At 38.6% G+C, this 21,188-nt stretch overlaps 1 protein-coding gene across 1 annotated transcript in view; it reads right to left on the reverse strand.

The window, feature by feature from the left end:
• The window catches only part of unc5a (unc-5 netrin receptor A), an 869,594-nt gene that overhangs the window by 361,131 nt on the left and 487,275 nt on the right, over positions 1-21,188 (reverse strand). Inside the window, exon 2 of the mRNA XM_028813729.2 lies at positions 8,389-8,610. Coding sequence (XP_028669562.1) covers positions 8,389-8,610 — 222 coding nt within the window. The remainder of the gene's footprint in view (positions 1-8,388; positions 8,611-21,188) is intronic.

A 21,188-nucleotide genomic window follows, 5' to 3' on the forward strand; every position in this document is an offset into this window, starting at 1 on the left:
GCCCAAATCTGAGAAAGACTCATCAGGCTGTGGGGCAGGGCCCTGCTCACTCACGCGTCTGCTTTGGGGCGTAACCTTAATTCTGCTTAGTTAGCGAACAAGAGATCTACTTAACAGCTTTAGATCTTTTTTTTTCTATAATTTGTTTGAACATTCTGGTTGATTTTGCAACTTCTCTCATTGCGCTAAGAATCATAGTTTGCTTGCAGGAGTGATATATTCACGCTAATCCGAGACAGAGGCTGTGGGCCAACAGGAGGGGGAAAAGTGACGTCAGGAGTAGAGAGCTGTCCTGTTTCACTAATACGTGGGCGAAGCCGTGGGGGATGGCTAGTATTATATATGGTAGTAATGAAAGATTTACTGCACAAAACACAAATATACAAAGCAATATAGTAATGTAGAATTACACTGCTGCCAAAAATGGCAGATTATATTATATTCAACTTGTAATTCCTCACTGGTTATTTTCTCTAGTTCATTCATTATCTGTTAAGTTGACTTATGTAACAGCATCAAAATTACCTATAAATACAAATGATACAGAGCCTACACAAATCATAATTTGAGCTACAATTGAAATTGGATCATCAGTCTGAGGTTTCTGTATTGGTAAATTGATTCATATCAGAACAGCATAAATATAAAACAATTTTTTAAAAACATTGCAGATTAACATACTGTTCGCTAAGTCTTTGCTCATTTTCAAATAAAGCTTCTTTGTCTAATGGCTTTACGGTAATTAAGCTTCTTTTCACTAATGGAAATTTGGCTTAAGCACACAGACTCCATTCCCTCGGATGAGGCCAAGAAGTAATGCTATGACTTTCTTCAAAAAGTCACTAAGCAGAGGAAGCAGACCTGGAATTTTTTCCCATGAACTATAAATTGCTTCAACAACACAGGTGATTCCTTGAAGTGTTCAAATTAGCAATTTAAAAAGAATTGACTACTTTAGCATTGCTAATTTACTGACTTCTAAATTTACCACAGTTTAGCGGACCTTCCTTGAAGTGTTCAGGTTAAAAATTTAAATAGAATTGACTACTTAAGCAGTACTAATTTACTGATTTCTGAATTTAGCAACATTTTAAACAACCTGTTATAAACTGTGGAAAAGTAGCCTTAATGGGTGATTTTAATATTCAGATGGATATAGAAGCAGACACCATTAACAAATGTTTTGTGTAACTATTAAACCGTTAGGGTTTTTACCAAATTCTAACTATCAAGCACAAACACATAATCATACAGTAGATCTAAATATTGGTTGTGTGTGTTGATATTCCAAATGTAATTAGTAATAAAACTTGACATGTGTGTGTATGTGTGTGTTTGCCCTGCGATGGACTGGCACCATGTCTAAGGTTTGATCCTGCCTTGTGCCCTATGCTAGCTGGGATAGGGCCAGCCTCATCTCTGCAACCCTTGTCTGCATTAAGCAGTATGACAATGACATGACAAACTATGATCACCACTCAGTGAAACTCGATCTACCACTGTCCCTACAATTAAATTCAAAGCCTAAATTCAGTACAGCGTGATAGCTAGATTACAATTCATTATAACATATTTAGATTGGGAGGCACTCTAACCTAATTCTGGATAACAATATGCTGCGGACCAGCTGACATATGACAGTAATTTGTCTTTGAAAGAGGCTTCAAATTTAGTAGCTCATCTTAAACCAAAAGGATATAGAGAACAAAGAAAGGCGACATGGTTTAATGATAGCACACTCACTATGAAATTACAATGTCAAAAACTAGAGCATAGATGGAGAACAATGAAATTACAGGTTTGCCAAACAGCATGTCCTGATGGTGTGAAAAGGTTTAAGAAAGTTCTTTTTCATGTACTTTCTTAATTCTTTCCCTGAATTCTTTCCTAGATTAACAGATGAAAATAAAAATGCCCTTTGTGTACTGTTTAGGACTTTGGCTAATAGTAATGCCTCAATGCGACTGTGACTGCCAAGTCAGAGGTCTTCTTTTCTTTCTTTTTAAAATGATGTTCTTCCTTTTTTGTCATTCCGGTGTGTGTTCAGACCGTAGTATATATCAATATATAAAATCCTAAGCCTAAAAGTGCAATGATTTTGTGCAACAATTTTATGTGATATTTTTATGCCACTTTTTTGTCACGCTTTAAATTGGTCTTATTTTAAAACCTACATATATATATTTGGTATCATTCTTTTCAGAGTTTATCGAACTTTAATGTGATTTTCAGATTCTTATTCCGTTTTTAAATTATAAACTAAAAAATATCAAGAACTCGCATCCCACAAGACGAGACTTTGTGGCAAGAGTTTTAACCATACCCAGGGCTGGAAATAAAAGACAAGGAGTAGGACAGCTGCTGTACAGGCTTTTAAATGTTCACAGAGCCAGGCAAGATGCAGATCGCACGGCAGCAGCAGCAAGCCAGGAGCTGATTGAGCAAAGAGGAGGTAAAAAAAAAAAAACTATTTGTTTCCCATTGTACCACCGTTTAAGAGGGGGTTTCGGAGGAGCGGCCGCATCTTCTTGGGGTGTTTTCAGCCCCCCACTTCACAACGCAAGCAGCAGAGATGCAAAGTGGCTGGCGTGTAGCGCAGGCTTTTCAGGACACTGCCTCCCCCGGGACGCTAGGTGGCAGCTCCCCTGGACGGCAACGGTTCCTCGGATTCCCGCAAAGCATCCGGGGACGTGGAGTCCATTTCCTCAGCCCTGTTGGGTGCCGTGGGTGCTGCCAGGGGGAGCTCACAAACGTCCTGGGGACTACTACTGTTACGACAACCCGGAAATACTTTGGAGTCACGAGGACAGAAGCCCGCAGTAATTCCGGGCTACTTGAGAAGGATGATGTGGCATTTAACCCGGGAGGAACACTTGCAGGTCATGGACTATTTAAAGGACTGCTGAAGACCCAGCAAAGAGAGCCGGAGTTGGGAGGTTGGGTGACTAAGCTGCTGGGAGTGGAGGATTGTTATTGTTATTGATTATTGCTATCATTGTATTGATTATTGGAGAATTGTGGAGTGTGTGGTGCTTTGTGAACTTATTGAAGAAATTATTAAAGATTCTTCTTGGTGCTTTTTACAAGTGTGTCTTGGGTGTCTGGCTGGTGGGTTTCACGGGGCAACAGTGCCTCTAGCGTCCACAATATATATATAGTATATATATATTGTGAACACCAGGGGTCACTGTTGCCCTGTTAAACCCAACAGACAGATACGCAGACACAGGGTAAAAGCACAAAGAAGATCTTTTACTTTTTTTTTATTCTTCAAAGTGCCCTTTAAGCACTACAGGAACCATACACCAATAAACAATAAATCAATGCAATTCTCCGCCACTCCTCCCAGCAAGCTCTGTCCTACTACCTCCCAACTGTGGCTTGCTTGCTGGGTCTCCTACAGTCCTTTATACAGTGCCTGACCGGGAAGTGCTTCTGTTCTTCCTTCCACGTGACTTGCCAACACTTCCGGGTCAGATGGAGAATCCCAATTCTTTAATCACCCCGGAAGTACTTTGGGGCTTCCGTCCTCATGACTTCCTAGTACTTCCGGGCTGCAAGGGAAACATGATTCCCAAGGTCCTTTTACAGCTCCTCCTGGTGGCACCCACGGTACCCAACAGGGCAGAGAAACCAGACTCCAAGTCCCAGGATGCCCTGCAGGAATCCGAGGCACCGCTGTGTCCTGGAAAAGCTGCCTTCCCCATCCTTCCATCTCAGGGGCGTCCTGGCCAGGATGAGATGCTGGCCGTCCGCCACAATATATATATTGTTGAATAAATGCTGTCTGGTAAAAACTACTTCACTATTCATAACTTCCTTCTTTTGCAATTACTGACACATTACAATCATTTATATTTATGTACATTCTGTATTACTCTTTAATTTATATCTATTATTATGTAAGTTATTATTTTAAATATTATTATTCTGTACACTCTTATTAATATTTCAGCTTTTGATGATGATTTGATAATGAGTAGGAAAACAATCAAAAAAATGTTCAGTGCTTGCTTGCATAAATGTGCACAGCTTTTACAGTGGCGAGTGAAACTATATTCAGATTTAATTAATCACATTTAAAATCTCATACAAGGCAACTAAAAATACGAGTATGAAACATAATCGATCATACCCATCTTTTTTTTCCTTCTTACAACTGGAGTACAGGCCTGCAAAGTGATACTTGATTTAAAGTCACCATACTACAAAAGACCCTTAGAATAACCCACCCCATTCAACAACTCATACATCTTTGCAATTTACTATGTAAGACACTGCATAAAACATTGGCAAATAAGTAGGACAGCCCCCACTACCTCCTATTACTATTTTCCTCTAAATGAGTGAAAGCAAACAGCTAAAACAGGTCTACAGCAAGTTCTGTTGTCAGATAATCTCAGCAGGAAAGGCTTCACATAAAATAAAAATGCATAATTGTGACGGCATCTATTTTTTATTTATATCTCAGTTTTCTAACTGTGCCATCTCTGAAACTTGGAATTAGCTTTTCAATAAGCCCTGTTCTAAGACTGGACTCTTTAAATTACATCTCTTTCTTAGTTCTACTGAAGCAAAGCTTGCTGTACGGACATGATTTGTATCATTCAGGTTGTACTTTTCCTTCTTCACTTGACTCCTATAATTTGATGCCCATTTTCTCTGCAGACAAACATGAGTAAAGATTGAATTAAAGCTTGAAAATGATATCACTAAAACTTGCCTTGTTTATTAATATCATCTGCCCCTGTGATGTAATATCGAGCTGTGCTTGTTCGATTGATTTGTTATTTCTTTAGCTTTTTCATGCCAGCTTACAGCAACCCAATGAAATCACCTGGCCTCTGTTAGAGTAATTGTGCAGTCCTTTTAGGGGTAACAGTGAGAGAGTTGAAGGACGCCATGCTAATGTAATAAACATGAGTTAGCAAGCCTTGAGCATATTTTTAATGTGCTCATTCTGTTTGATTTGTGCAGCCCTTTCAAAGCTAATCATCTGTTAAGACCTGTCAGGAGTGCAGCTATTGAAGCAGCTCTTGGCCTTTGCTAAGGTAGTTTGAAAAGGTAACCATTTCAGGGGTAATGATTCAGGCGTCCTGACGGGAGTGCGTGTCATGAGCAGAGGGACTTTTGGCCCGTGCTAAGATGTTGAAGCTGAGGCAGCTCTGTGATGAGAATGAGGAATGAGTGGATGTTACAGAGTTAAGTACTGTGGGATGTAAATGTATAATCAAGACTAATAGTTCATTAATTTCAAGCACTGACTTTTCCACTAATATAAAAAGAACCTTTGTGAAAATGTTTACACAATTAAAGACACTACACCTCAACGATGCACAATAAGATTAAGATTAAGACTATGCAGGTCACTGAAGCATTGAAAATACACTGTCACCTTCCTGGGAACATTCGGTAACAATTTGTGACTTGTGATATGGTGTAGTATCATGCCGGAAGTATCCATCCAAGTGTGAATCAATGGAAACTATAAGGGATGAACTTGGGCATCAATAATGTTTAGATATTTCCTGCTTTTCAGACAATCTTCAATGGGTATTGAGGACCTAATGTATGCCAGGAAAATATTTCCCATACCATCCCACTCTCACCACTCTCCTGCACTGTTGACAGAAAACAGGATGGCTCCATGGACTTATGTCCTTTGCACCCAATTGTGATCCTTCTGTCAGCATAATGCAAAAGAAACCAGGATTTGTCTGATTAAGCAACTTTTTTTCCACCCCTCAGTGGTCTGGTTTTGTTGCATCTATGCCCACTGGAGATACACCCTCTTGTTTTTCACTAATAACATTGGCACTTGACATGGTCTTCAGCTGTTGCAACTCATTAGTCTCCAATAAGTGCAGTGTTCTAAGGTGATATTCTACACACCAGTGTTGAATTTGGATGTCATTTCCCTGGTTGTGGCCTGTCTGTTCAATTTTAAACTTTTCGTCACTCTAATTTCACCCCTCTGACCCACATGTAATTTTCATCCACAGGATTTCCTATCACTGGAAGGTTTTCGCTTTTTACACCATTGTTACAAGCGCTTGGAATGATTATTTGTGAATAGCCCACGACAACACCCATACAGAAGATGCTAAAAGTGGCATACCAACTATCATGCCACATTCAAAGATATTAAGATTACTCATTTAGCCCATCCCATCACTTAATTGAAAAGTAACTGATGCTAGAAATGCTGATCTGTATGACTTATATCACATGCAAGAACATAAAATTTTTGTGAGGATAGGAAGGTGTACCTAATAAGCTAGCAAATCTATCTATCTATCTATCTATCTATCTATCTATCTATCTATCTATCTATCTATCTATCTATCTATCTATCTATCTATCTATCTATCTGTCTGTCTGTCTGTCTGTCTGTCTGTCTGTCTGTCTGTCTGTCTGTCTGTCTGTATGTATGTCTGTATGTATGTATGTATGTATGTATGTATGTATGTATGTATGTATGTATACAGTATATATATACAACAAATAATATACATTGTGAGGTTTCTAAACTCTTTTGGGACTCCCCCCATTGAGAAGACACACCCAAGAGCGTCCTGAAGTGAAATCACCGCTTCTATGAAAGACTGTTTATCTGACTGAGACTGACACAACCTCAGGCTCACAGTGCTGCAATGGCTCGGCGGCAAAGCAAATCCGAGCCGATCGCGGTCGCCCTATAAGCACCTGTCATTGATGGGTGATGCAAGGAATATTATAACTGCACGGAACATATTACATGACCACTGACCTGGCCCCAAACCTGCCTGATTGCTGTGTCTGTGTATAGGAAAGTGGTAGATCCCGCTATAATAAATAACCCTGCTGTTCCTGTTTCAAGCTGGATAAAGCTGGTTTTGCTAAAGTACTAAGACTGAGCCTCATGTTTTCAGGTGCAAGGCAGTAACTCACGTGTCACAATATATTGTATATAAATATACAAAATGTGATATATAAATTAGAGATGGGAAATGTGGGAATCGATTAAAAAAAGATTTAAAAAAGATAACTAATTAATCACATAAGAGTATGCAATTAATCATGATTAATGGTGTCTAACATTGAAACATGTAATTATAAAATTAATACATAAATCATGAATCACAAAATTAATGTAGAATCAACACAAAAGAATAAAATAAAATAATGGCACACTTCAAACTTAAACAATGACCTTAAACTGAACTTTTAACAGAATACAGTAGGGCAGTCAGCACTGCAAGCTACCTGGAAGACCAGTGAGTTAAATACAGAGATACAAGAGACTTAATTTGGTTTTAGTACCACTCAAAGATAACTTCTTTAGCACTTATATGATATGACATTGCTTCAATCTTCTTACAAAAACATGAAACGAAAAAAAAAAGAGAGCATAATTTTTACCTTTTCAACTTTCCTCTAGCATTGCACCAGGACTGCCGTAAACCCCCCTCCTCACCACCTTTCCTCTCTGCCCCTGCACCTATGTCAGTATATATGAATCAAGAAAACGAACAACAGTGCTACGTATTGACATGTGCCGTATCGTTGTGAACCACGTAATACAAAATTTTAAGCCTTTGAATGAAAATTTTATATAAACACAGTACTAGATATGTATGTAATTCTTTAAGTGCACACTTAACTTTTTGTATTATTGTTTCGTAATTTAAAAAAAAATGACATCAAAATGCCACCCTGACCAAAGCACTGCCTGAGGTGTTTGTTTTGACAATATTTTTTAATGCGTTAAACAGGCCACATTAATCGCAAAAATTAACGTGTTAACTTCCCCAGGCCTAATATAAATATATACACAAGATATATGTACAGTATATACCCATGTGGACTCTGCTTGACTTTCCTCAAACATCCTCAAAGACATGTCGGGGGAATTAACTGGTGAGTCTAAATTGGCCTCTGCACATGTGTGCATTAGTAGGCCCTGCCATGAACCTGCACCCAGCCCTGTCAGGACAGGCCTCAACCCCTGTGATCCTAAATTGAATTAAGTGGATTTGAAAATGTATGTATGTCATTTCTGATAACTGGCATTAATTTTACAACAAGCACTGGCACAAAACATGTAGCTTACTGTGAAAGACACCTGTATAACTCAACGACATCCACTGACAACAATTTTAATTCTTATAAAATGTCAACCTTTGGCACTTGAAATTAACTTAATTTATAGCCCCTGCTTCAATATAAGTGCCTCAATAGATAACTATGGATGGGATTTTACTTACATTATTTCAAAGACCCTAAACATCCGTACTTGGAATTAAATTTACAGCAATCCTCATTCCAACATAGAAGGCACTTTCTTTCCCCTGTACCTTCACCTCTACCAAAACTCATCCCCTTCCTTTTGATGACCCATTTCTTTACCTGTAGATGGATCGGTGGTCCTCTCGATCATGTGGTCATCCTGGTGCACCCACTCACCATTACACTTGAAGTAAATCTGGGTAGCTGGAGTGGATCGGCAAGTCAGGGTCACCGGCTTGTTTTTCACGATGTACACATCCTCTGGCTCAATGAGAAAGTGGGGCAGCAGATCTGAGAAGGCAGCAGGGAGAGGGTTGGTCACGGTGGCAACGTGCTGAGCATCTGGAAAGAAATAAGAACATCTTTATTTTAAAATCTGTAACAAAACAAAAACACAAGAAACATATTTTTATGCAAGTTTACTGAAATAGGCAAGACAGCACATCTTAAGGTGTATACACAGATGGGGAACAGGAACGTCAGAAGGACTTAACGCTCATGGTCTGTTTTCTACCTCACTCATTTAACTTCAAAATTTTTTTTTTGCTTCAGGTAGGTTTTTCAGTTTCCACTTAAGATATTTTCTGAGGTCCACCAAATTGTTAAAAGAGGGCAGCAAGTAAGTTTTAAGTGACCAGTTATTTGGTTATCCAGTTGTAGGTGACAGCCTTACCCATGACACTCTAGATCAGCCACCATTCCTTAAAAATGTCAACAGATGTTCTGGTTTACTGTGCATTTGTACAATTTAAATATAATTCTATATGAAACCCACTAGATAAAAGTGTTGAAAAGCATAATCCCATAGCATTCCCAAATGTGCTTAATCCAGTTACAAACCCAATGAGGCAATATTGGCTAAAACTATCTCAGTGCTCGATCCACACAGGTAACATGATTGGGGATGTAGGAAGAAAACTCATGTAGACCTGGGAAAAAACATCATACATGGAATGGAGAACTATAGAAACCGTTAATCAGTAGCATTACAAACTGCACCAACCTGGTAGTCAACACATTGGAAAATTAAGAAAAAGGCTGACTACTGCCAAGAAGACTGTTTTGAGTGAGCTTTAGTTTTCAGACAAAAGTTTATTTAAGAGGCTTACACTGTCCAAATCAGAGCATTCTCATCTTAAGGATGAGATAACTGGAAAGATTTTGTTCAATAAAACAAAAATAGGATTACAAAGTAGGAAAGTAGTTCAGGAGTACAGGGATCTGCCTTGCTTTAAATAGCACCTTATCTTTTAAGTAGGTGCTGTGGCTGGAATAAAATGAGTTAATATTAAGGGCCAGTTCTGTAAAAGAGCATTCAGAGCATCATTAGTCAAAACAAAATTCAAATAGATGATGGAAGCACTACACACACACCATGCCACTGTCTCTCATATACTGTAAGATCGTTTCTGCACATGTGTGCATCACATTCTTGAACTTTAACCTTTTGTAATTTTGTTTTTCAATTCGATGTTATTATTATAAAGCGCCTTTCACAGGGAGTAAGGCCTTGTGATATATTGATAATGCTATACCAGATTGCATGATGGCTGCCTGAAAGCTGCTGCTTTCATTAGGTTGCTGATGCTCAAGAGGCCAAGTGTCACTAATGAGCTTTTGCACGCTGATGGACGTGCACTGTCTTTCAAATGTCTCTCTATACACACACACAAGCATTTATATATACACTTTAGATTAATCACACACCCACTCTGTACAGAGGCCATATTTAACATGACCAAGAGGAGGTGCAAATGGAAATTCATGGATGGCTGGACGTGCAGTGGAGCATATGCCAGCGGCTACTCAGGTTTAGCAATCAAGGCAAGTTACGGGTCAACTCCTTCATTATAAAGAAGCATTTTGAAAAAGCATCTTTCACCTGCCCACACTGAAAAATAGCTGCAGTTCTGTAAAGGTTTTAATAGGGATCCTGTGACCTTATAGTGGGGGTCAGCTTCATTTTTATTCTGCTGAGCTGGAAAGATATTGCTTTCACAAGAATATGATTTATAAGGGCTTATGTGTTCTTAGACTTCTGAGCCGGTGTGCTTCTGTTGTTTTATTAATGCTTCATGGTAAAAAATAAATGATTAGGGCAAATGAGCAAAGTAATCTAAGTAATTGTGCACAGACATTTGTCGAGTCTCATTCAGAGCAGTAAAAAAGCAAAGCTGTGAAAAGTGTCACTGCAGAATGATTTACCTCTGAAAATAACTGGAAGGGAAGTCTTTATGTTTTGGATATTCTAGGAATTGCCTGATTTGTCTTCTCATCTATCTGTTACTTTATTTTCAATCCTAGTCTTTTATCTTGCATTATAGCATGAACACTTTACATGAACATTCAGTTGGTCCACTGACCTTTATTTTATACAGAGCATTTTCATGCTGGTCGCTGTCCTAAAGCAATTTACAGTAACATTCTTGGCTAGTCAGTCATTTTTGTTATAGGCTAGTCAGGCCTGAAAATTTATGAAAGCTTTAAGGTGGATATTGCTTTAGATATCACATTATATGAATATGTAATCTTAACGAATATATAGAAGGAACATCCTAAAGACTTTCCACGCACAAAAAGAGATTTGAGCTTATATACAGTATTATTAGACTGTGCTATCCAACACACCAGATATTCTTGTGTGCAAAACTAAAATTAACCCCGTTCAATCAAAAATCATGGCACTTCCTTTAGCAGTAATAATTTAACACAATAACCTCCTATAACCAGTGATCAGTCTCTGATGTCTTACTTAAGGGATAGTTTTCACTTCTGTTCTCTTCAAAACTCCAGCAGATTTGTTTTGAAGGTTCTCTTGCATGAACTGCCCTCACAAGGTCCTGTCTGCAGCACTTCAATAGGATTCAGGTTAGGGCTTGGGCTTGGGCATTCAAGGACACTAAACCATTTCTTCATTTACTGGACTCACTTAAATGATAAGGATCTGTGCCTTGTAAAAATGTTTACTTTGTGCTCAGCTTGAATTTTCCAACTGATGGCTTGATGTTCTCCTTAGAGATTTCTTGACAATTTCCCAGTGCCAAAATAAAAAAAACAACCTCACACTAGTTCATGCCTACCACCGTCTTGTTTGAGAGTTGGGATGAGGATGTGTTGGTGGTATTCTGTGTTGGATTTTCACCAAACCTGGTGCCCAGATATTTCAAATTTAGACTTATCTGTCCAGAAAATAGACTTTAGAACTAAAGGTGGCCTTTGGTGAACTACAGATGAGCAGCTTTATACTTTTTTGATAGACGAAGCTTCTTCATGGCAACACTTTTTGGCACTTTTATCATTGTTTTAAATGCCCTACACAATAGTGAATTTTGAAAGTTATTTTATAGCATCATCCACATTAATAAGCTTTCAATACTTTTTTTCCTCAGTTCTGCTGATGTATCCTCAGTTTAAAGATTAACTGGCGTGCGTTCTTGCACTTATGTACGTTTGCTCTTCTGATCTTCAATTTCATTGTTTGCCTTGGATAACTGTTTAACGCTGTCACTGACCTACCTCATCTTCCTCTACCTTGATGCAAGTCATAGAATTAAGGATTCATTTATTTTCGCATTTACAAAATTTCTGAATATTGTGTGTCTTATTTACTTCCTTTCCCAGCACTAAAATTGGTCAATAATTATACTTTATTTCAACTTTGAAGAGGCAAATTCTCACAAAATATGCATTTTTGTGATTAAAACAATAAAAAATATTACATTATGCAAAAGGGGCGGCACGGTGGTGCAGTGGTAGCACTGCTGCCTTGCAGTTAGGAGAGTTGGGCTCACTTCCTGGGTCCTCCCTGAGTGGAGTTCGCATGTTCTCCCCGTGTCTGTGTGGGTTTCCTCCGGGTGCTCCAGTTTCCTCCCACAGTCCAAAGACATGCAGGTTAGGTGGACTGGCGATTCTAATTTGGCCCTAGTGTGTGCTTGGTGTGTGGGTGTGTTTGTGAGTGTCCTGCGGTGGGTTGGCACCCTGCCCAGGATTGGTTCCTGCCTTGTGCCCTGTGTTGGCTGGGATTGGCTCCAGCAGACTCCCGTGACCCTGTGTTCGGATTCAGTGGATTGGAAAATGGATGGATGGATGGAAATTATGCAAAAGGTTTGCATACTTTCTGGCATAGCTGCATATTGCATTTCACGATGGACACTATTAAAAGGCAATGTGAAAGAATGTCATCTGAATCAGACATTTAATCACTTGTGTCAAGGATGGTCCCATTTTAAAGCAGTTCACATTAATAATAAAGAATTCAGGTACTGTATATACTCACATTTAACTTCTCCAGCGGATAAGTCAGGGCTTGATTTTACCACATAATTTCCGGTATTTTATAATGTTGGTCGTATAAGTTGTATGCTAAAAACTCACGCTATTGGTCCAAGAGATTATGATATGCTAACACCCACCTGAGAGAGTAACCATGGAGCACACTGCCTTTTTTTTTCTATGTTTTGTGCCTACGTGCCCACACGGTAATACCCAAACTATTTGCACTGTTTCGTGTTTTTTGTATCTCACACCCTCAAACACCTTTATCGTAAGAGCATCCCTTATCTACTATGGAGCGTTTGATCAGAAGAAAATATGGAGATGGTTTTAAATTAAAAGTCGTTGAAGTGGCGAAAGAAATTGGTAACTGCGTTGCTGCAACAAAATTTGATGCATCTGAGAAACTCGTGCGAGATTGGAGGAAGTAAGAAGATATATAAAAAAAAAAAATTAATTGGTACATTTTTTGAACGGGCATATAAGTCGGGGTCTGATTTTATGATCGATTTTTCGGGTTTCAAGACCCGACTTATATGCGAGTATATATGGTAATCTAGCCATTTTTATTTGATATAAGAACTTTTGTGGTAAGCAAAACAACAAAGAAGGTTAAATTAACATTAAAATGTGTTTTATAACAACTTTCATGGTAGGCACTGCCCAATGACACTTAATATAAAAATAATCAGTTATTAAATTTTATTTTATGCAATGTGTTTCAGATCACTTTACAGTAATATATTAAAAAAATATATAAAAAAGCCAATCAATTATTTTGTATTATGTACAGTCCCTTTAATAGTTAATCCAAAATAGTTTATGTATATATTATGAGAAAGAGCTAGTCAGTTATTCTTTACTTAATATAGTGAATTAAATGCTTCTAACGCATTTCACATTAACATTTTTGGAATTACCCTGTCCCTTCCCTTTAATTTTTTGGTGGACATGGTCCCAAAATACTTTATAGTGTTATATAAGAGCGAATCAGATAACCAATCAGCCTTTATCCTATACACACACACATACACACACAAAAGAGGGACCCAAAAATTCCAGGAATTAAAAAAAAAAAAATACTCCCTTTCAAATGCAGTACACTCACCCCAGCACAGCTTCCATTCACGGACACATTTCCTGTATTTATCTTTTATTACTGTGCCCAGAGCCTCCTGCAATTTATTTATTTATTTCTATATTTCTTCCATGGTTGCAAATTGTCTTCCTTTCACTCTCAATTTTAATTTTGGAAATAAAAAGAAGTCACAGGGAGTGAGATCTGGTGAATTTGGGGGATGTAAAACAACAGCAAAAATGTTTTTAGGTCACTCTTTGACTAAGAGCACAGTGTGTGCAGATACACTGTTACAGTACAAAATACAGTTTGGTGTTTGCCACTATTCTGGACATTTTTTTTGATGCTTTCCCGGAGAAGCCTCAACTATGGAGATTCTCTTTATCAACAAATCTGTCAGTTTGCAAAAATGTGATCATCTTTGTTTTGATGTTTGATATAGACTGACATGTTTTTTTTGGCTTGGAGAAAAAAAATCACCAAAGTCATGTACACAATTATAGAAGACATGTTAGAAATGCACACTCAATCAATTAAGTACAATGCCACTCTGCGGATTGATTAACAAGACTTTTGGCATAGAATACTTAGTGACAAAATCGATAAATACATCCGACTCGCATGCTACTGACTGATTCTGGAATTTTTAGGCAAAACCTCACATTTATTTTCACACATGTAAGCCATAGGCTTACTGTCTTTGAGCAGGTGGCAGATGAGAAAGACGAGAACGGATGAGGGTGTGACACTGTCAAGAACAACTCCTGTTTTTTTTTTCCCCCTAGCCCCTATTTATACTAGCTCTGAGGCTAGGGATCTGCACTGGCAATCAAAAGGTTGCCGGGTCGAATCCCATAAATGCCAAAAAGGGACTCTGCTCTGTTGGGCCCTTGAGCAAGGCCCTTAACCTGGAATTTCTGAGTGTTTTGAGTATTGAGAAAAGCGCTATATAAATGCAAAGAATTATTATTATAAGAAGTCAGCATTCATTTTGAACCCTGATACTGAAAACAACAGACCTCTGTATCTGGTAGGCTGAGAAGCCAACGTTTCTGTGGTCCTTTGCCTTGCTACTTCCTTATTTTCTTGATTTATCTCCGTCAATTAAATGGGACTGGCACCATAACACCCTGACACTCTTTTACTTTGCAATATATAGCTAAATATCTATGTGCATATGTATGTGCAATTTATATGTGCCGTGGTGCACAGATACTGTAGTTTAATTAATTGATGGGACACATGAATAGTACCTGTAACCATAAGTATCAATGAATGACTGACGACAGGAACAGAGACATGTGATTATGTTGTGAATAGAAACAGAAAGCTCAGTGAAGCAAGAGGGAGATGCAAAGCTCAATGGTTAGCATGTGCTGTTTTTGCTGTTGACTACTGGCACTCTTTGGTGCTAACATAGTTATCCATTCTGCTCCCTCGACATCCAGCCATCAGTTATGGCACTGAAAACCGACCTCTATTCCCACCCCCTCACTTCAGTCAGGGCACTTTAGGAGAAAACCTTCAACTCTCCGATTGTGGTGCTGCAAACTCCAAGGCAGAAACGTTGGTCTTAGATTGTGGGGCTTCAATTTCTAATTTTGATTTTGATTTGATTTGATATACTTTGTTATTCCCTGTGGGGAAATTGTCTTTTTGTATGACCTTTGGGGGTCAGTGCGCTAGGTCAGCCATTGTACAGCTCCCCTGCAGTGATTTTTAGGTTAAGGGCTTTGCTCATGGGCCCAGTGGTGTAAGATCCCTTCTGGCACCATAGGAAATGGGTAAACCACAGATGTTCTGTTGTGTTGCTCAACGTTTCTTGCCCAGCACTGTTCATATTAATATTCCAGTGTAACACATAGGGTCCCGGCACTTACAGTAAGTGCCAGGATCTTAAGCACTGTTTTGCATATGCATTTACATCTTCGGATTTAAAGGGGGACTACATGCAAATGATGAAAAAAGCAAAAAGAAATGCTGTACTTCACTGGATGATGTAAACAAATGAAAATCATAAACATCTATAATGTTAATACTGCATATTCAAATTTCACATTATTCCTACTGATTACCCGTTTCACTTCAAAACAATACACACTCCTGTAAAACTGTGTTTTGCAAACACCATTAACAAAAGCCAAGTCACCAGGAAAAGCAGAAAAAGAAGGAACTGATCTAATGCAGGAATATGTGTATAGCATGTTCAAGAGTAAGCAGCTCCATTGACCTAATAATCCCATTGTTACGTATTATCCAATGTATGCCTTTTTCCAAGCTGACCTGCAACACTTGAGTTACAATTGGTTTCTCTTCTGTTGTTTTTACATTTGGAACATTGGCAGGTGAAGTGCAGCTTTTGAGCACACAACCTTGTGGTTTGACCTTAACCACTACACCACACTCCACACAGAAACATATTCAGTTATATTTACACAGTACTTCTGATACGCCCAATTAACAGAAGGCACTATAAATGAGGCCCATTGTCTTATGAATGATATATAAAATCCGCTAGTAGCTACATTTTTTATATAGCCAACAAAGCCCTTAAACAAATATTAATAGAAACGGGCAATCAATCTATTTCATACACTGTCATGGAGAAATCTTCAGAAAATACAAAGAGTCTTCCCGAAAGGTAGTCAGAATTTAGACTTTATTGCATAGCAGAAGAAATAGTTGGTGAGCACATGAAGCCGTCTCAGTTCATGAAATGAGCCCGGTGGATTGGGTGCGGCTCATTTTTATTTTAGTGCTAATCATAAAACATCCCTGTCTTGTACACGTTAGCTTCACAATAATGACTTTGTGCTGTATCTGTTTTCGTAACAATTACCTTGCCTTGCAAACTCCTTTCTCCTAATAATCATCAATCTTTTCATAATAAGGTGGAGTGGTGGCTCTGAGGCTAGGGATCTGCACTGGCAATCGGGAGGTTGTTGGTTCGAATCCCGTAAAATGCCAAAAAGAGACTCTGCTCTGTTGGGCCCTTGAGCAAGGCTCTTAACCTGCAATTGCTGAGTGCTTTGAGTAGTGAGAAAAGCACTATATAAATGCAAAGAATTATTATTATTATCATAACAATCATTAGGACTCATAAGTCGTACTTGCCGCCTGCCCTGGAGATGACCACCACCTAATCATGTTTTATATTCCTCACATTCTTTCATTCCTAATCTTGATCTAATAAAAATTGGAAACCTTTTCATTGATCAGTCCTCATCATTAAGTTGAAACCAGGGTGACCCACATATGAGAAACTGAACAGTTCAATTAACAATTGCTTGTTGCACCAGCATCCAGTAAGACTAAAATCACAGGCAGCTGGAATGGTAAGCGCAGTGCACAGCTTCACTGAGCAGGGCTAAGCTGCTGGAGCTGAATGCAAACGGCTATTTTGATATTCATCTGCTAAACTCCCTTATAGCTCAATCTTAGCTAACACAATGCAGCTTGCTTTTAACTTGATCATCTAGAACAGGGGTGGGCGATGTCGGTCCCGGAGAGCCACAGTGGCTGCAGGTTTTTCTTCCAACCCACCTTCTTAATGAGAAGTCAATTATTGTTGATGAAGCACTCATTGCTTAAATGACTTTTTGATTCTTCATTTTAGTGGTCTTGCTCGTTATTGGTCCCCAACCTTAATTGCTTATTTAAATCTTAAACAGCTGCATTCACTGTTTTAATAGCTCCATAATAGCAATAAGATGTAAATGACAAAGCAGCCAGCAGTACTCCATCTAGCTTGTTTCCATTTACATCTCTGTGTGTTCATCATGTACTGTTTGATTTAATAAAACACTTAATAGAAAAATGTGACAGACTGAAAATTATCCGTTTAAGGCTTCAAATCATTTGGATGATATCTTTGGAAAGGAAAAAATCTATGATATAAGAACCTTGCATTGCAGACTAACAAGCCATAAAATTAAATGAGGTCTGATATTGGCAAGGATTGGTTTCTAATTAAGCAATTGGGTTAGAATGAAAACCTGTAGCCAGTGCGGCTCTCCAGGATCGACACAGATAGATAGATAGATAGATAGATAGATAGATAGATAGATAGATAGATAGATAGATAGATAGATAGATAGATAGATAGATACTTTATTAATCCCAAGGGGAAATTCACAAACTCCAGCAGCAGCATACTGATAAAGAAAATATTAAATTAAAGAGTGATAACAATGCGGGTATACAGCCAGACAATAACTTTGTATAATGTATAAGAGTCGCATAGTGTGGGAGAGGAACGATCTCCTCAATCTGTCAGTGGAGCAGGACAGTGACAGCAGTCTGTCGCTGAAGCTGCTCCTCTGTCTGGAGATGATACTGTTCAGTGGATGCAGTGGATTCTCCATGATTGACAGGAGCCTGCTCAGAGCCCGTCACTCTGCCATGGATGTCAAGCTGTCCAGCTCCGTGCCTAATTGCCCACCCCTGATCTAGAATATTCCTAAGCCTTAAAATAAAAAAATAAATGCAACTTAAAAATGTTTAAAATGTCTAAAGTATTTATGTGTTAGCGTGCAACTTTACTTGGCTTTAAGGGCCTTGAAGGCTTTTTGGAATTTTGTCTGGTCCTTAGTCAGCCAGAAGGCCCAGCAAAGATGCCATGTTCCAAAACAAAAGCTTGTTTATTCAGTACCATCAAAAAACACAGCATCCTTCTTTCATAGAGATCAAGACAAGTGAAAAGCAAGCAGGTCGCATTAAAAATAAAAGCAGTGGCCTGTAAAATAATAGTGCCTGTCTAAGCCACTTAAAAAGATGTCAAGCAATTCCTTTTAATAGTCAATAGTCCTAAAACCAATAACAACACGTAAAGATCCTTGATCTAAACCTCAACAATAGTACCTTTCACAAAAGACAATATCTTAAATATCTTAAATTCAGCACACACATTTTTACCTGCATTATTATCAATCTTTAAATTAATATTGTTTATTGTATCAGTATGCTGCTGCTGGAGAATGTGAATTTCCCTTTTATAGCCCCCGCGGAAGTGCTTTAGGTGATTGATGACCTAGATCCGGCTGCACTTCCGGGTGTGGCTGCATCCCCGTCCACAAGGGCTCAGGAAGCCGTGCAGCCCCCCCAGGCGGTGGCCACGGAGCCCAACAGGGCTGAGCTCCAGAGTCCCATATCTGTGGCCCAGATGCAACCCTGGGGGGCTGCCACCAAACGTTCCGGGAGAAGTAGTATGCCGCCCAAGTTTCGGACCAAATGTCGAAGTGGTGTCCCGACCAGGAATGGAATCCGGTTGTCTGCAACTATATATATATATATATTGTGAATTTCCCATTGGGATTAATAAAGTATCTATCTATCTATCTATCTATATATATATCAGTTCACTGATAACCCAAACTGAGCAATCGAAGAGTAGGGAGTGGTAGCAGGGTTCCCCTTGGTGAAATGAGCTCAATCAAAAGAGATCAGGGAGTCCCACTGGTGAAATAACCGTGATCAGAAAAGGGAATAAATATCACACATTGCTGTCAAATCCTTCGATGTAAGAGAAGTTGAGGGGTTTGTTATACTGTGAGCAAGTCAGTAAATGACCTCAAGTGCATGCGACCCAAACACAACTACTAATTTTTGACTATATTAAAGACTGCCTCTCACTGTGTGCAAGGTAATATAGTGGTTTAAATTAATTTTATTACAAACATCTAGTAAACTAATATTAAGTCTTTATTCCAAAGCACCTTATATTAAAATGTATAAGATAAGATCAGGGGTCCTCAATCACAGTCCTGGAGGGCCGCAGTGGCTACAGGTTTTCATTCCAGCCAGTTTCCCAATTAGACCTCAGTCCTTTCTGATAATGAAACTTGGTGTTTAACTATATGGCTTGTTAGCATGTTCATTCATCAAAGACAAATTTAATTACATTGTAGATCAGAGGTCCTCAATTACGGTCCTGGAGGGCCGCAGTGGCTGCAGGTTTCCACTTCAACCAATTTTTTAATTAGAGCCCATTTCTTTACTACTAAAGCAATACATTTTTGGGCTTAATTTTAGTTATCTTGCCTGTTACAATTCAGAACCCTTAATTGCCTATTTTAGTTTTAGCAGCTGTATTTAAAATTTTAATTGTTGCCTGTTTTGTTAATCAGACATTACTTAATAATAAATGCAGATAACCAATAAACCAGCAGCTCTCCATCCAACGTACTTCCTTTTAAACCTATGCATATGCACCATTAAAAGTGTCTGTGTTTAAAAGAAAAAAAATGTTTAGAAATAAATGAAAGGGGAATTGGAAGGAGTGTTGAGTTTAATTCTGTTCTAGTCCACAAAACACATGGATAATGCTTTCAGGTAAAGAAATTATAAATTCTCTTGGAAGAATGAAAGCACTAACAAGGCATACAGTTAAATGCTAAGTTTCATTATCAGCAAGGACTGAGTTCTAATTAGGAAACCAGTTGGAAGGTAAACCTGCGGCCACTGTGGCCCACCAGGACCGTGATTGAGGACCCCTGGATAAGATGATCAATCATTATTTTATATGGCATCTTTCATAGTGCTTAATGTAATAAAGTGATTCACATTAATATTAACAGGATCACCTAGTTCATTTTGGGCATATAACTGTCATCATTTCAAAGCACTTTACATTAACATGTTGTGACCATCAAGGGGTGTCATAGAGCCCCAAACCCCAGAAACAACTGCACCGACACAGTGTTGGGTTCAAATAAACCATCTGTATTATTCTAAATACCTTCTTACAGGCTTCTTCCTTTTAACAATTGTCCTTCCAGATGAGCTTTGCTCGACTCCACCTAGGAGAGGTCCAAGGCCCCTATTGATCCTAAACACAGCAGTGTTTCCAGCATATCAGCACTGTACGTAGGAAGCAGATTCAGATCAGACAGAACTTCTGCCTGACAAGGGCTCCTGCTCCCAACAGTTCCTTCATGTGGCACCATCAGAACCCCAACAGAGTTGCCCACCAAAACTGCTACTACCATGTGCCCTTTCAGTGCTTTGTCTGCTTTTTGTTAATCTATTGAAAATGTCTTCTATGTTTTTAAAGTAAGGAAGGTTGACGTTTCAAGGTGAAGTGCACCAATATAATCAGAGGGATGCTTCCATCAAGTGCACTTGACACGTGACCCTGGTAGGCAGTGTCCGTTTGTCCTTTGTTATAAAAGCCTCCAAACCAGCAAAAATACCAGTAACCACCCCAACTGGGATGCCCATTGATACACTTTTACAAAGTGTAGGCTCCGATAGTAAAACAATGATTATTTTATATAATCAATATTGATAGAAACGACCTGTCAATAAATCTTTATTTTATACAGTGCATTTCATGAAGCACACAATCTTTATTTCATAAATTGCCTTTTATAAAGGACAAATCTTAAAGCAATTTACACTAATGTTAGTAGAAGCAGTTCAATCAATCAATCATGCATTTTGTCTAAAAGTACTTAATGTTAAGTTAATCAAATCCCTAACTCTCTATGTCAACTAATTGATTCTCATCTAGTACCTTTCACACTGGATATAACTTCATGCCCTTGATACTGGCATTAAGAGAATGAACTGG

Source organism: Erpetoichthys calabaricus, chromosome 11 (assembly GCF_900747795.2).
Source record: "Erpetoichthys calabaricus chromosome 11, fErpCal1.3, whole genome shotgun sequence".
Taxonomy (NCBI): domain Eukaryota; kingdom Metazoa; phylum Chordata; class Cladistia; order Polypteriformes; family Polypteridae; genus Erpetoichthys; species Erpetoichthys calabaricus.